The 13,932-nt window shown below is 45.3% G+C and overlaps 1 protein-coding gene across 1 annotated transcript in view; it reads left to right on the top strand.

Moving 5' to 3' along the window:
• myt1lb (myelin transcription factor 1-like, b) overlaps window positions 1-13,932 on the top strand; it is a 432,704-nt gene that overhangs the window by 381,955 nt on the left and 36,817 nt on the right. Inside the window, exons 17-18 of the mRNA XM_070884356.1 lie at window positions 8,712-8,795; window positions 11,701-11,922. Of these exons, the coding sequence (XP_070740457.1) occupies window positions 8,712-8,795; window positions 11,701-11,922 (306 nt within the window). The remainder of the gene's footprint in view (window positions 1-8,711; window positions 8,796-11,700; window positions 11,923-13,932) is intronic.

Below are 13,932 nucleotides of genomic sequence, written 5' to 3'. Positions count from 1 at the left end.
CGGAGCAAAGCGCAGAGATGGTCATGGCCGTTGAGGTTTTAGACACCGCAGGCTCCCCCATCACAGCCCGCCAGATCAAAATCTGGACCAACAGAGATCCCCTCCTATCACTGATAAAGAAATGTGTCCTAACTGGGGATTGGGCGCCCGCACATGGAGCGTGCCCCGAGGAGGTCAGACCATTTCACAGACGGATGGACTAGCTCTCCGTCCAAGCCGACTGCCTACTATGGGGCAGCCGGGTAGTCATGCCCCAGAAAGGAAGGGAAGCTTTCATCAGGGAACTCCACAGCGAGCACCCAGGCATCGTGCTAATGAAGGCCATTGCTCGGTCACATGTATGGTGGCCGGGAATTGACTCAGACCTGGAACACTGTGTTCGCAGGTGCACGACGTGTGCTCAGCTGGGAAATGCCCCGAGGGTGGCCCCCCTCAGCCCGTGGCCCTGGACCATCAAGCCATGGTCACGTATTCACGTAGACTACGCGGGCCCGTTTATGGGAAAAATGTTCCTGATTGTTGTCGATGCATACTCGAAATGGATCGAGTGCATCATATTGAATTCGTGCACGACATCCTCCACTGTGGAGAGTCTGCACACGGTATTTGTGACCCACAGCTTGCCAGACATCCTGGTTAGCGACAATGGTCCGTGCTTTACTATCTATGAATTTCAGGAGTTTATGTCGGGTAATGATATCAAACACGTCAGGACAGCGCCATTCAAGCCGGCTCCCAATGGCCAGGCGGAACATGCGGTTCAAATCATAAAACAGGGCATGCTCCGGATTCAAGGACCCTCTCTTCAGTACCGCCTATCGCGCCTCCTGCTGGCCTATAGGTCCCGCCCGCATTCGCTCACGGGAGTCCCGCCCACGGAATTATTCATGAAACGCTCGCTTAAAATGCGGCTGTCCCTCATTCATCCAGCCCTGTCAGACATTGTTGAGGGCAAGCGCCAATCCCAAATCGAGTGCCATGATCGCAACTCAGTGGGGAGATGCAGAGAAATCAATTACCCTGTATTCATTCTCAATCACGCATTGGGACCCAAGTGGCTTGAGGGTACTGTAATTGGCAAAGAGGGGAAAAGGGTCATAGTGGTCAGACTTAACAATGAGCAGATATGCCGCAAACATCTGGACCAGGTAAAGAAAAGGTTCAGCATGGACACTGAGGAACCTGAAATAGACCATGGGATGTCAACCACACCACTGTTAGTGAACGAGCAACAAGGACAGTCACCAGCATGCAGTCCCTGCGGCCAGCCCGGACAGGCCGGAACCAACTCAGGCGACAGAGACGCATGCCACGACTCAACCACCAGAGTCACAACTGCGGCGCTCCACGAGAGAGTGTCGACCGCCTGAAAGACTCAATCTGTGACCCAAAGACATTGGGGGGAGGTGATGTCATGTTTGTAACCTTCACATAACTGTAACCAATATGTAACAACACTGTACACTATATACAACTGTGAAATACACACCTTGACCACAGGGGGTGAACTTGTGGGAGACACTCCTCACCTGGTCAGCCAGGTACTTAAAGGGAGGTTCCACGCAGGCTCAGCACTCCTTGGTCCTGGGAATAAAGGTGCAGGTCATGTAGTGACCTTGTCTGCAGTACATGCCTCGTGTGACTTTATAGTACAGTGCAGAGACACCACAGTGACATCGATCAGCGCCATCCTCACCGCCCGCGAGGCAGTGTCCCCTGCGGGCACAAAGGAGTTGGTGTGCACGGCGATTACATCATTGCCGTGCGTGCACCCGCAAATCGCGGGGTGCTGCGCTAACGGCACAATGCCCCCAAAATCTCCAGGGCAATTTCCCCAGAGATGCTATCGACCCCTTCCCCCAGGGAGATAACCTTATTGCGCCCCATTAGCACACCCTGGAGACGCTAGTGGGGATATAAAAATGGGCAATTTCGCCTCCAGGCATTCTTGCAGCTTTACATTAATATAGGCAAATAAAATACCATTTGTGCAGCAATTTCTTTTCAATATAATCAGCCACTCAGGTTGAATACATTCACTTTGTAATGGAAGAATGTTATATGGGTGAGTGCTCTAAATGTGAAGCATCTCCTTTATATGTGTTCTGTGTGATGCCTTTTATTTATCAAGTGTATTTAGAAAATTCTAATTGAAAGTGCATGCGTAGTGTTCAAAGTCATCAACACCTGCGGGAAGTCAAGAAGACATGTCATGGTGACATGAGCCAATGAGATCAACTGAAGTAGACTCACTGCTGAGCATACAATTTGGGTTGTTCAAGGCCTATTTTTAAAATTTGGTTATTGATGAGATTTTGTCAAAATAAACGAAAGACATTGGCCGGTATTTTGGCCACGTCAGTGGGTCAGGTGTGGGAGGTGTCCATGGCGGGTCGCAGCCCCGCTGCTGACTCGATCCCACTGCTGAAAAAGAATTTCCCTTGATAGGGCCTATTAAGCCCACCAGCTCGTCACCCGGACCAATTAAATGGAGCGGGTCTGGTGATGTCATTCATGATGTGTTTTCAGCCGGGATCTTTAAAGGCACCATGCCCACATTACATTTGAAGTTTAATCTAACATAGTCAGTGTACAACAGCATAGGAATGCTGCAAACACTGACAATAACTGCACAGAGGCAGGGGGCTTCACCCAGGTTCTCCGATGACTCCCTCCATTTGCTTATGGAGGGAGTCAGAGCATCGAGGAAGGTCCTCTTCTCTTCTCTTCTCTTCTGGTGGAAGAGACCTCCCCAGGAGACCAAAACAGCCTGGATACAGATTGCAGAGGAGGGCACAAGCAGCGATGTGGTCAGGATTACCTGGGTGCAGTGCCACAAACGTTTCAATGATCTCATTAGATCAAGAAATGTTAGTACAAAGCCACACTCAACCTCATCCTGTTGTATCACTCATCACATCCCCATCACTCTGCTTTCCCTACCCTATAGGCGGCGGTGAGGAAGGCAAAAGGTATGTTGGCCTTCATAGCTAGGGGATTTGAGTATAGGAGCAGGGAGGTCTTACTGCAGTTGTACAGGGCCTTAGTGAGGCCTCACCTGGAATATTGTATTCAGTTTTGGTCTCCTAATCTGAGGAAGGACGTTCTTGCTATTGAGGGAGCGCAGCGAAGGTTCACAGACTGATTCCCAGGATGGCAGGACTGACATATGAGGAGAGACTGGATCAACTGGGCCTTTATACATTGGAGTTTAGAAGGATGAGAGGGGATCTCATAGAAACATATAAAATTCTGACGGGACTGGACAGGTTAAATGCAGGAAGAATGTTCCCGATGTTGGGGAAGTCCAGAACCAGAGGACACAGTTTAAGGATAAGAGGTAAGTAATTTAGGACTGAGATGAGGAGAAACTTCTTCACTCAGAGAGTTGTTAACCTGTGGAATTCCCTACCGCAGAGAGTCCTTGATGCCAGTTCATTGGATATATTCAAGAGGGAGTTAGATATGGCCCTTATAGTTCATTGGATATATTCAAGAGGGAGTTAGATATGGCCCTTACGGCTAAAGGGATCAAGGGGTATGGAGAGAAAGCAGGAAAGGGGTACTGAGGTGAATGATCAGCCATGACCTCCCTGCTCCTATACTCAAATCCCCTATCTATGAAGGCCAACAGACCATTTGCCTTCTTCACCACCTGCTGCACCTGCATACCAACCTTCAATGACTGATGTACCATGACACCCAGGTCTCGTTGCACCTACCCTTTTCCTAATCTGCCGCCATTCAGATAATATTCTGCATTCGTGTTTTTGCCCCCAAAGTGGATAACCTCACATTTATCTACATTATACTGCATCTGCCATACATTTGCCCACTCACCTAACCTGTCCAAGTCACCCTGCAGCCTCTTAGCGTCCTCCTCACAGCTCACACCACCACCCAGCTTCGTATCATCTACACTCAATTCCTTCATCTAAATCATTAATATATATAGTAAATAGCTGGGATCCCAGCACTGAGCCCTGCAGCACCCCACTAGTCACTGCCTGCCATTTTGAAAAGGACCCGTTTATCTCGACTCTCTGCTTCCTATCTGCCAACCAGTTCTCTAACCACGTCAGTACATTACACCCAATACCATGTGCTTTAATTTTGCACATCAATCTCTTGTGCGGGACCTTGTCAAAAGCCTTTTGAAAGTCCAAATACACCACATCCATTGGTTCTCCCTTGTCCACTCTACTAGTTACATCCTCAAAAAATTCTAGAAGATTTGTCAAGCATGATTTCCCTTTCATAAATCCGTGCTGACTTGGACCGATCCTGTCACTGCTTTCCAAATGCGCTGTTATTTCATCTTTAATAATTGATTCCAACATTTTCCCCACTGCTGATGTCAGGCTAACTGGTCTATAATTCCCCGTTTTCACTTTTAAAAAGTGGTGTTAGATTAGCAACCCTCCAGTCCATAGGAACTGATCCAGAGTCGATAGACTGATGGAAAATGATCACCAATGTATCCACTATTTCGAGGGCCACTTCCTTCAGTACTCTAGGATGCAGACTACCAGGCCCCAGGGTTTTATCAGCCTTCAATCCCATCAATTTCCCTAACACAATTTCCCACTAATAAGGATTTCCTTCAGTTCCTCCTTCTCACTACACCCTCAGTCCTCTAGTATTTCTGAAAGGTTATTTGTGTCTTCCTTCATGAAGACAGAAACAAAGCATTTGTTCAACTGGTCTGCCATTTCTTTGTTCCCCATTATAAATTCACCTGAATCTGACTACAAGGGACCTATGTTTGTCTTCACTAATCTTTTTCTCTTCACATATCTATAGAAGCTTTTGCAGTCAGTTTTTATGTTCCCGGCAAGCTTCCTCTCATACTCTATTTTCCCCCTCCTAATTAAAACCTTTTTCTTCCTCTGCTGAATTCTAAATTTCTCCCAGTCCTCAGGTTTGCTGCTTTTTCTGGTCAATTTATATGCCTCTTCCTTGGATTTAACACTATCCTTAATTTCCTTTGTTAGCCACGGTTGAGCCACCTTCTCTGTTTTATTTTTATTCCAGACAGGGATGTACAATTGTTGAAGTTCATCCATGTGATCTTTAAATGTTTGCCATTGCCTATCCACCATCAACCCTTTAAGTATCATTCGCCAATCTATTCTAGCCAATTCACGTCTCATACCATCGAAGTTACCTTTCCTTAAGTTCAGGGCCCTAGTCTCTGAATTAACTGTGTCACTCTCCATCTTAATAAAGAATTCTATCATATTATGGTCGCTCTTCCCCAAGGGGCCTCGCACAACAAGATTGCAATTTAGTCCTCTCTCATTACACATCACCCAGTCTAGGATGGTCAGCCCTCTAGTTGGTTCGCGACATATTGGTCCAGAAAACCATCCCTAATACACTCCAGGAAATCCTCCTCCACCGTATTCCTACCAGTTTGGTTAGCCCAATCTATATGTAGATTAAAGTCGCCCCTGATAACTGCTGTACCTTTATTGCACGCATCCCTAATTTCTTGTCTGATGCTGTCCCCAACCTCACTACGACTGTTTGGTGGTCTCCCACTCGCGTTTTCTGCCCTTTGATATTCCGCAGCTCCAGCCATACAGATTCCACATCATCCAAGCTAATGTCCTTCCTTACTATTGTGTTAATTTCCTCTTTAACCAGCAATGCTACCCCACCTCCTTTTCCTTTCTGTCTATCCTTCGTGAATGTTGAATACCCCTGGATATTGAGTTCCCAGCCTTGGTCACCCTGGAGCCATGTCTCCGTGATGCCAATTATATCATATTCATTAATTGCTGCCTGTGCAGTTAATTCGTCCACCTTATTATGATTACTCCTTGCATTCAGGCACAGAGCTTTCAGGCTTTTTAACACACTTTGCCGCTTAAGAATTTTGCTGTAATGTGGCCCTTTTTGATTTTTGCCTTGGGTTTCTCTGCGCTCCGCTTTTACTTTTCTTCTTTCTATCTTTTGCTTCTGCCCCCATTCTACTTCCCTCTGTCTCCCTGCATAGGTTCCCATCCCCCTGCCATACTAGTTTAACCCCTCTCCAACAGACTATCAAACACTCCCCCTAGGATATTGGTTCCGGTCCTGCCCAGGTGCAAACCGTCCGGTTTGTACTAGTCTCACCTCCCCAAGAACCGGTTCCAATGTCCCAGGAATTTAAATCCCTCCCTTCTGCACCACTCCTCAAGCCACGTATTCATCTGAGCTCTCCTGTGATTCCTACTCTGACTAGCACGTGGCACTGGTAGCAATCCTGAGATTACTACCTTTGAGGTCCTACTTTTTAATTTAACCCCTAGCTCCCTAAATTCAGCTTGTAGGACCTCATCCCATTTTTTTACCTATATCGTTGTTACCTATATGCACCACGACAACTGGCTGTTCACCCTCCCCCTCCAAAATGTCCTGCAACCGCTCCAAGACATCCTTGACCTTGCACCAGGGAGACAAAATACCATCCTGGAGTCTCGATTGCGGCCGCAGAAATGTCTATCCGTCCCCTTACAATAGAATCCCCTACCACTATAGCTCTCCCACTCTTTTTCCTGCCCTCCTGTGCAGCAGAGCCACCCATGGTGCCATGGACTTGGCTGCTGCTGCCCTCCCCTGGTGAGTCATCCCCCCAGCAGTACCCAAAACAGTGTATCTGTTTTGGAGGGGGATGACCACAGGGGTCTTCTGCACTACCTTCCTTCCACTGCTCTTCCTGTTGGTCACCCATTCCTTATCTGCCTAAGTAACCTTTACTTGCGGTATGACCAACTCACTAAACGTGCTATTCACGGCATCCTCAGCATCACGGATGCTCCAGAGTGAATCCACATGCAGCTCCAGTGCCGCAGTGCGGTCTGTTAGGATATAGTGCCCTCTATCACTAACTCTGCCAGAGTTTGTGGCATCAATGGGAAAGCATCTCATTTCCATGGGTGGGTGCAAGTGCTACTGTGGGCATATCTGCAGCGCACCGCTCCCCCCCCCCCCCCCCCCCACCCCTGCACATACACACACCACTAGGGTGGAGGCGGGGTGAGGCTCAGGCCCAAGACTGATCGTGTCCACCTTGGACCCCCGAGTAAGCATCCCCCAGAAATGAGCAAGGTCTGGACTAAGCCAGTCCAACAGAAACTCCTGGCATAGGGAGCCCCTGCACAGGCTTTCCCCCACCTACCCCAACAACATTTTCCATGGTGAGCTGTTGGATTTCTGCCCTTAAACTTCGGGAAACAGTAGGTGGGTAGGTCTTATTTACCTGGGGTGGCGGGGGAGTGGGGTCGGTTCTGTCAGACTCCCACTGGAGTTATTGCAGGCCACTGACCGAACCCAATAGAATTTCAGACCCACTGTGAAAACTCATCAAATTGCACTGGTGTAAAGTCCTGTTCATCAGTGCGAGCAGATAGAGATCACTGATTCATTGATGCTGAATTGATGAATGTGACCTGCTCCACAGCTCTGATAGTGCAGCATGTTGGTGTTGCAAAATGCTCGGTTGCAAAGTGGTAGGAAGCAGTTTGCACCTATTCTTGGGCTCCGACCACATTTGTGATGCTGGGGAGGCGTTGAACAGAAATCAGTCATTTACTCACATGGGGGAGAGAAGATCAGAGGGTGAAATTAGCTGGCCTGCTCTTCTGCACCAGTTCACAGACAAATCGCAAATGACACTGCAGACATTTGGGAGCTTGTTGTCAGGCTACCGTCTCAGTCGGGAAATGGTTTGGCGGGGAGAAGAAAGATAAATATTTAATGGGAAAAGAAGAAAGCTGGAGCTTTGAGGTTTTCCAATGAAATATATTGACCAATTGTACAGAACAATTCAACAAATTATTTTCAAGCTCACAAAGAATTGAAATATTTAAGAGATGTTATAAAAGTGGTGGTGCACATTTTGTCAGAAAAATATCTGGGAACGCCTGTGAATTGAGAATGTTTCCTCTTCACAGAATCACTGCTACAATATCTGTGCTGATTTGCCTGCAAGGAAATCATGTCGAGCAGCACATTTTCCAGTTTCACTTTACTTGAGCACCACCTGCTGGTCATGTGTCCTTGCTGCTTTGCACCATTAGGTGCCTCAGTCAAAACTAATCCAGTCAACACATAGATAATCAAAGCATAATAATTTATTTCATAACAATTTCCTTAAACAGTAAAAGTTGTCTGTTCCTATGTCACTTGCGGCAAAATGCAACATAAAATCATGACAACAAAGTCAATAATATCTGAAAGACGGCCACTAATGTACTTTAAAAGCTCAGTATGCAAGAGGTCCCAGGTTGAATCCCAGTCTGTGGTAAGTTTGCTGATCTCAGCTGGTTGGGATGCTACAGCTCGCTGGGTGAGAGAGAAACTGCTGCTCGAAGTGCAAGTAAGGATATCGGGTGAGAGCAGGATCAGGTGATGCCTCCACCACTCGTAACCTGCTGGCACTCACTGTCAAGGCTCAGGCGTGAATAATGGGCACTTGGGTGATGGATCAGAGGGTGGTGACAGCTTGCGAAATTATACCCCAGTGAAAAGTTAACACCTTCAGAAGGGGAGGGGAGAAATAAACAAAATTGAGAAAATTGCCAAAAGAAAAATTGTGCTTGTTACCATGCTTGCACAAATACAATTTTTATGTCATTAAATATAATATAACTGACATATGCTGTGGGCTATAAAGAGCAATTGCATTTTGAATTAAGTAGTTTATGATACGTATATTTTTTCAGTCTTTCAGGCTGTCCCCGAGCAAAGAAAAGTGGAATCAAAATTGCTCAAAGCAAAGATGACAAAGAAGATCAGGAGCCGATTAAGTGAGTACAGCTTTACTTAATGGTAATGGTTTGCCACTCAGCGTGAAAACAATGGATAAAAATGTATTAGTGAAGGTTTAATTAAACTACGCATTTTATGTTAATTTAAAGCAGTTTCAGGTTCACATCAACACAAGTGCAGAGTATAACTAGAATGTAAAGTCACCATAATGGCCCAAAAATTCCTGTAACACCATTCCCACGGGCAATCTGGTAAAATAAAGGAAAAAAATGCGCACTTACCTTTCTCTCCTGCGCCCTCTTGAACTTCCGATTCTGTGATGAAGATTCCCGGGCAGCGTATGATGTCACGCCGCCCGAGAACGCAGTGCGTGCGAATCCTGTGGCTACTTTCGGAGTCTGTCCCCGCCCACAGGAGCTGTCAAAAGGAGCTAATTTACATAGGCCACGCCCCTGATCTACGGTGTTGGGTCTGACCACAGGGCGGAGCAACATGTTACATTTCCACAAAAGTAGAAGAACTAAACAATTCGTGCAGGTTTCCATCTCCATATTTTAAAAAACTAGTTGAAAAACTATTTCAACTCTATTGATCAGCATAGTTTAGAATAGAGTATCGATTTTACCCAATTTACTGTTGACACCCCTGTGCATACTTGCATAAAGTCAATCATATTTTCCAGAACTCCTCAGCGTCGACTGCTGCTTATGCTGAAGACTATTGAGCTGTTTGAAGCAAAGTTTCAGGTGATGCAGATACACACAGAACGCAGGCTGTACACCTGCTTTATCTCTCGCAGAACTTTCGTGCCCTAATCCTGGGCAGAAGATCTCTAAAAGTCAGACAGGTCAGAAAAGCCGATTTTCAGCGCATGTGCATTGTGCGCTGAAAACCGGCTTTTCCGATACCTGCCCGGGTCCGTAGAAACTTCGTACGGGCCCGGCGCATCGGAATTTCAGGGCCAATAGAACTTAGGTCTGGGGTGGAAGGCCATCTGGAGCAGGTAATCTCACATCACTTTGGCTTCACATCCGTTGTAATATAATTGCTCTGAGGATGTCCTTCATTTTCACACAGAATCATAGAATACTACAGCACAGAAGGAGGCCATTCGGCCCATTGAGTCTGCGCCGGCTCTTTCGAAGAGCAATCCAGTTAGTCCCACTCCCCCGCTCTTACCCCACAACTTTGCAATTTTTTTCTCCTTCAAGTATTTATCCAATTCCCTTTTGAGGGCTACTATTGAATCTGTATCCAACACTCTATCGGGCAGTGCATTCCAAATCTTAACCACTCGCTATGTAAAAAGGTTTTTCCTCGTGTTGCCTCTGGTTCTCTTGCCAATTACCTTAAATCTGCGCCCACTGGTTATCGACCCTTCAGTACTCTAACTAAATCCTTCATGATTTTAAACACTTCTATTAAATCTCCTCTTAGCCTTCTCTGTTCGAACGAAAACAACCCCTATAACAACTTCTATCATATTAGCAAAATCTTGAAATATTTAGCACCAACAGTGCCAATCAGCCTCTAAAGAAATAACACAAAGTAATTAATAGATAACCTGTAGTAGAAAGGACCATGTTGAACAGAACATATTGAGTAAAATACTGCAGGAACGAGCATATCGGGTAATTATAGTAACTGCAGTAAAAGCTAAGCCTGGTATTTGGTGTGTAATGGTGGTAAAGATCAATATTAATTGCAAAGATATTGGTACAGGATATCCCAATTAAGCTTCAGAACTTGGTTCCTATCCAAGGACTTACAAACATAACGGAGTGGGAAAAATGAAGTAATTGCAAGAAATATCACACACATGGTGTAAATTCTGATCTCTTTCTGCTCAATCAATTGATAATAATGTTTAATCATTTGTTTAAAAAAAACAAAGCAAAGCACTATCAGCAATAAGTTAAGTACACATGTATAAAGGTCAGTTCTTTGAACAATCCCTGGGGTGTTTTCCATCTCCACCAATATAGAGGTGACTGATCCAGTCTTTGAATGTCTTGTTTTCAACTGCAAAAGGGTTTTGATTAATTTACAGTAATGATGCTTCGGATAAGTTCAGTGCACTTCTGTGAATGTCGTACTGCACTACTTTCAGCTGTCAATTTACCTCGCAATCCTAAGGGCTAATTTTACAAACCTGCACTCCCGCAAGAAAACCCTGCAGGATTCTCTAACCTCCGCACCCGAATCCCCAGTATACGCTCCTGGTGGATGCAGCTTGGTGTCAGGAGCGAATTTGTAAAATATACCTTCCAGTGTTTACTTAGAAATCAATACATAGAGAGAAAATTACAAAATAAAAGATAAGAGGAAAATCTCCAAGTTCTGGAATTTTTCACTTTTTTCATCCTCACTACAGTGGAAGAAAGTTGCAGATTTCTGCAAGTGTTTTTCTTTTTAAAAAAGTGTATTTTTGTGCTACTTTGTTCACATCAAGCTGAGAAATATGAGTGCTGGGAAATGGATCACTTTTTGCCATTTTTGTCAGAGTCGTCATCAGCCAGGTTAGGTAAACCCTGGCCACATGCAAACCAAGGCACCACTTAATCTGTCCCAGCAATCTGCCTCAGTACCTGAGAAGAGCACCCTGTACTCCGTCAGTACTATTTCTTTCATTTCTCACATGAGCCATCCTGGGTGAGATTGTAACTTTGTGCCAATTTGCAGACAATTTTGGCTTGTGGAGCTATACCCAGTAGGAGCTGGGTTAAGATTGCCTAAATTTACTTCACATAGGTCCCTTACCCCTGGGAAACACAAATGAGGGGGAAATATAGCTGGTCAGTAATATACATAAAACATATATCTGGAACCTATCTTATATGCATTTGCTTGATCGTATTTGGAAAAATGTTTTTCTCTTGGCCACACTGTGGGTTTTAAATATGCAGTCAGTCAAGGGCATTGTTTGTTATGTTGTTTGTGCAGATGTCCTGTTCCGGGGTGTGATGGTCAAGGTCACGTGACTGGGAAGTATGCATCTCATCGCAGTGCGTCAGGATGCCCCCTAGCTGCCAAGAGACAAAAGGACGGCTACCTTAACGGTTCACAATTCTCGTGGAAGTCTGGGAAAACAGAAGGCATGTCCTGTCCAACTCCAGGATGTGATGGTTCAGGACACGTAAGCGGCAGCTTTCTTACTCATCGCAGGTGAGAAATCAGGTAACAGTTTCTTGAAACTGTTGTCTCAAAGTAAAGGCTGCAATACATTTAAATGACTGGAATTGATCATAAAAAACTAACCATTTGATGACACAAGTACTTGTTTTCAGCCATCCCTTCTCATGCCTGGTATATTGGGCGTAGGGATATCAAACCTCTAAGATTGTCCTGGAGTCTCCCAGAATTAAAGATGAATCTCCTGGACACTGCAGCGCACAACCTGGAAGAAAAATCAAACGCACATTAAAAAATTTGTGTGTTTTAGTTTTTCATTTTCATAGAATCATAGAAATTTACAGGAAGGAAGGAAGGAAGACCATTCCGGCCCATCATGTCCGTGCTGGCCGACCAAGAGCTATCCAGCCTAATCCCACTTTCCAGTTCTTGGTCCGTAGGTTATGGCACTTTTAGTGCACATCAAAGTATCTTTAAAATGTGGTGAGGGTTCCTGCCTCCACCACTCTTTCAGGGAGTGAGTTCCAGGCCCCCCACCACCCTCTGGGTGAAGACATTTCCCTTCATATCTCCTCTAAACCTCCCCTCAATTACTTTGAATTTATGCCCCCTGGTTGTTGACACCTCAGCCAAGGGAAACAGGTCCTTCCTATCCACTCTATCTAGGCCTCTCATAATTTTATACACCTCAATCAGGTCTCCCCTCAGCCTCCTCTTTTCCAAAGAAAACAGACCCAGCATCTCCAATCTTTCCTCATAGCCAAAATTATTCAATCCAGGCAAAATTCTTGTAAATCTCCTCTGCACCCTTTCCAGTGCAATAGTGCAGTGACCAGAACTGCACACAGTACTGCATCTGTTGCCTAACCAGTGTTTTATACAGTTCAAGCATAACCTCCTTGCTCTTGTATTCCATGCCTCGACTTATAAAGGTAAGTATTCCATATGCCTTCTTAACAATCATATCTACCTGGTCTGCTACCTGCAGGGATCTGTGGACCTGCACTCCAAGGTCCCTTTTTTCCTCTGCACTTTTCAGTGTCGTACCATTTAATGTGTATTCCCTTGTCATGTTAGACCTCCCTAAATGCATCATCTCACACTTATCAGGATTGAATTCCATTTGTCACTGTTCTGCCCACTTGACTAGTATCTTGCTGCAGTCCGCAGCTTTCTTCTTCATTATCAACCACGCAGCCTATTTTATTGTCATCTGCAAACTTTTTAATCATACCCCCAATATTTAAGTCCAACTCATTGATATATACCACAAAAAGCAAGAGACCCAGCACTGAGCCCTGTGGAACCTCACTGGATACAGCCTTTTCGTCACAAAAACACCCATCAACCATTACCCTTTGCTTCCTGCCTCTGAGCCAATTTTGGATTCAACTTGCCACTTTGTCCTGGATCCCATGGGCTATTACTTTCGTGGCCAGGCTGCCATATGGAACCTTATCAAAAGCTTTGCTAAAATCCATATAAACTACATCATACGCACTGCCCTCATTGCCCCTCCTGGTTACCTCCTCGGAAAATTCAATCAAGTTAGTCAGACACGACCATCCCTTGACAAATCCATGCTGACTGTCGTCGATTAATCAATGTCTTTCAAAATGAAGAATTATTCTGTCCCTCAGGATTTTGTCCAATAATTTTTCCCACCACCAAGGTTAGGCTGACTGACCTGTAATTACTCGGTCCATCCCTTTCTGCTTTTTTAAACAAAGATTTGCAACATTAGCAGTCCTCCAGTTCTCTGGCACCACACCTGTAGCCAGAGAGGATTGAAAAATGATGGTCAGAGCCTCTGCTATTTCCTTTTTAGCCTCTCTTAACAGCCTGGGATACATTTCATCCGGGCCTGGGGATTTATCCACTTTCAAAGCTGCTAAGCCTCTCACTCTATTTATTTCATCTAATATTTCACACTCCTCCTCCCTTATTGCAAAGTCTGCATCGCCTCTCTCTTTTATGAAAATAGATGCAAAATATTCATTAAGAATCCTACCGATGTTTTCCGCCTCCACACACAGATTTCCT

The sequence above is a fragment of the Pristiophorus japonicus genome, chromosome 7, assembly GCF_044704955.1.
Source record: "Pristiophorus japonicus isolate sPriJap1 chromosome 7, sPriJap1.hap1, whole genome shotgun sequence".
NCBI classification, from domain to species: domain Eukaryota; kingdom Metazoa; phylum Chordata; class Chondrichthyes; family Pristiophoridae; genus Pristiophorus; species Pristiophorus japonicus.
This window is presented reverse-complemented; position numbering and strand designations above follow the sequence as displayed.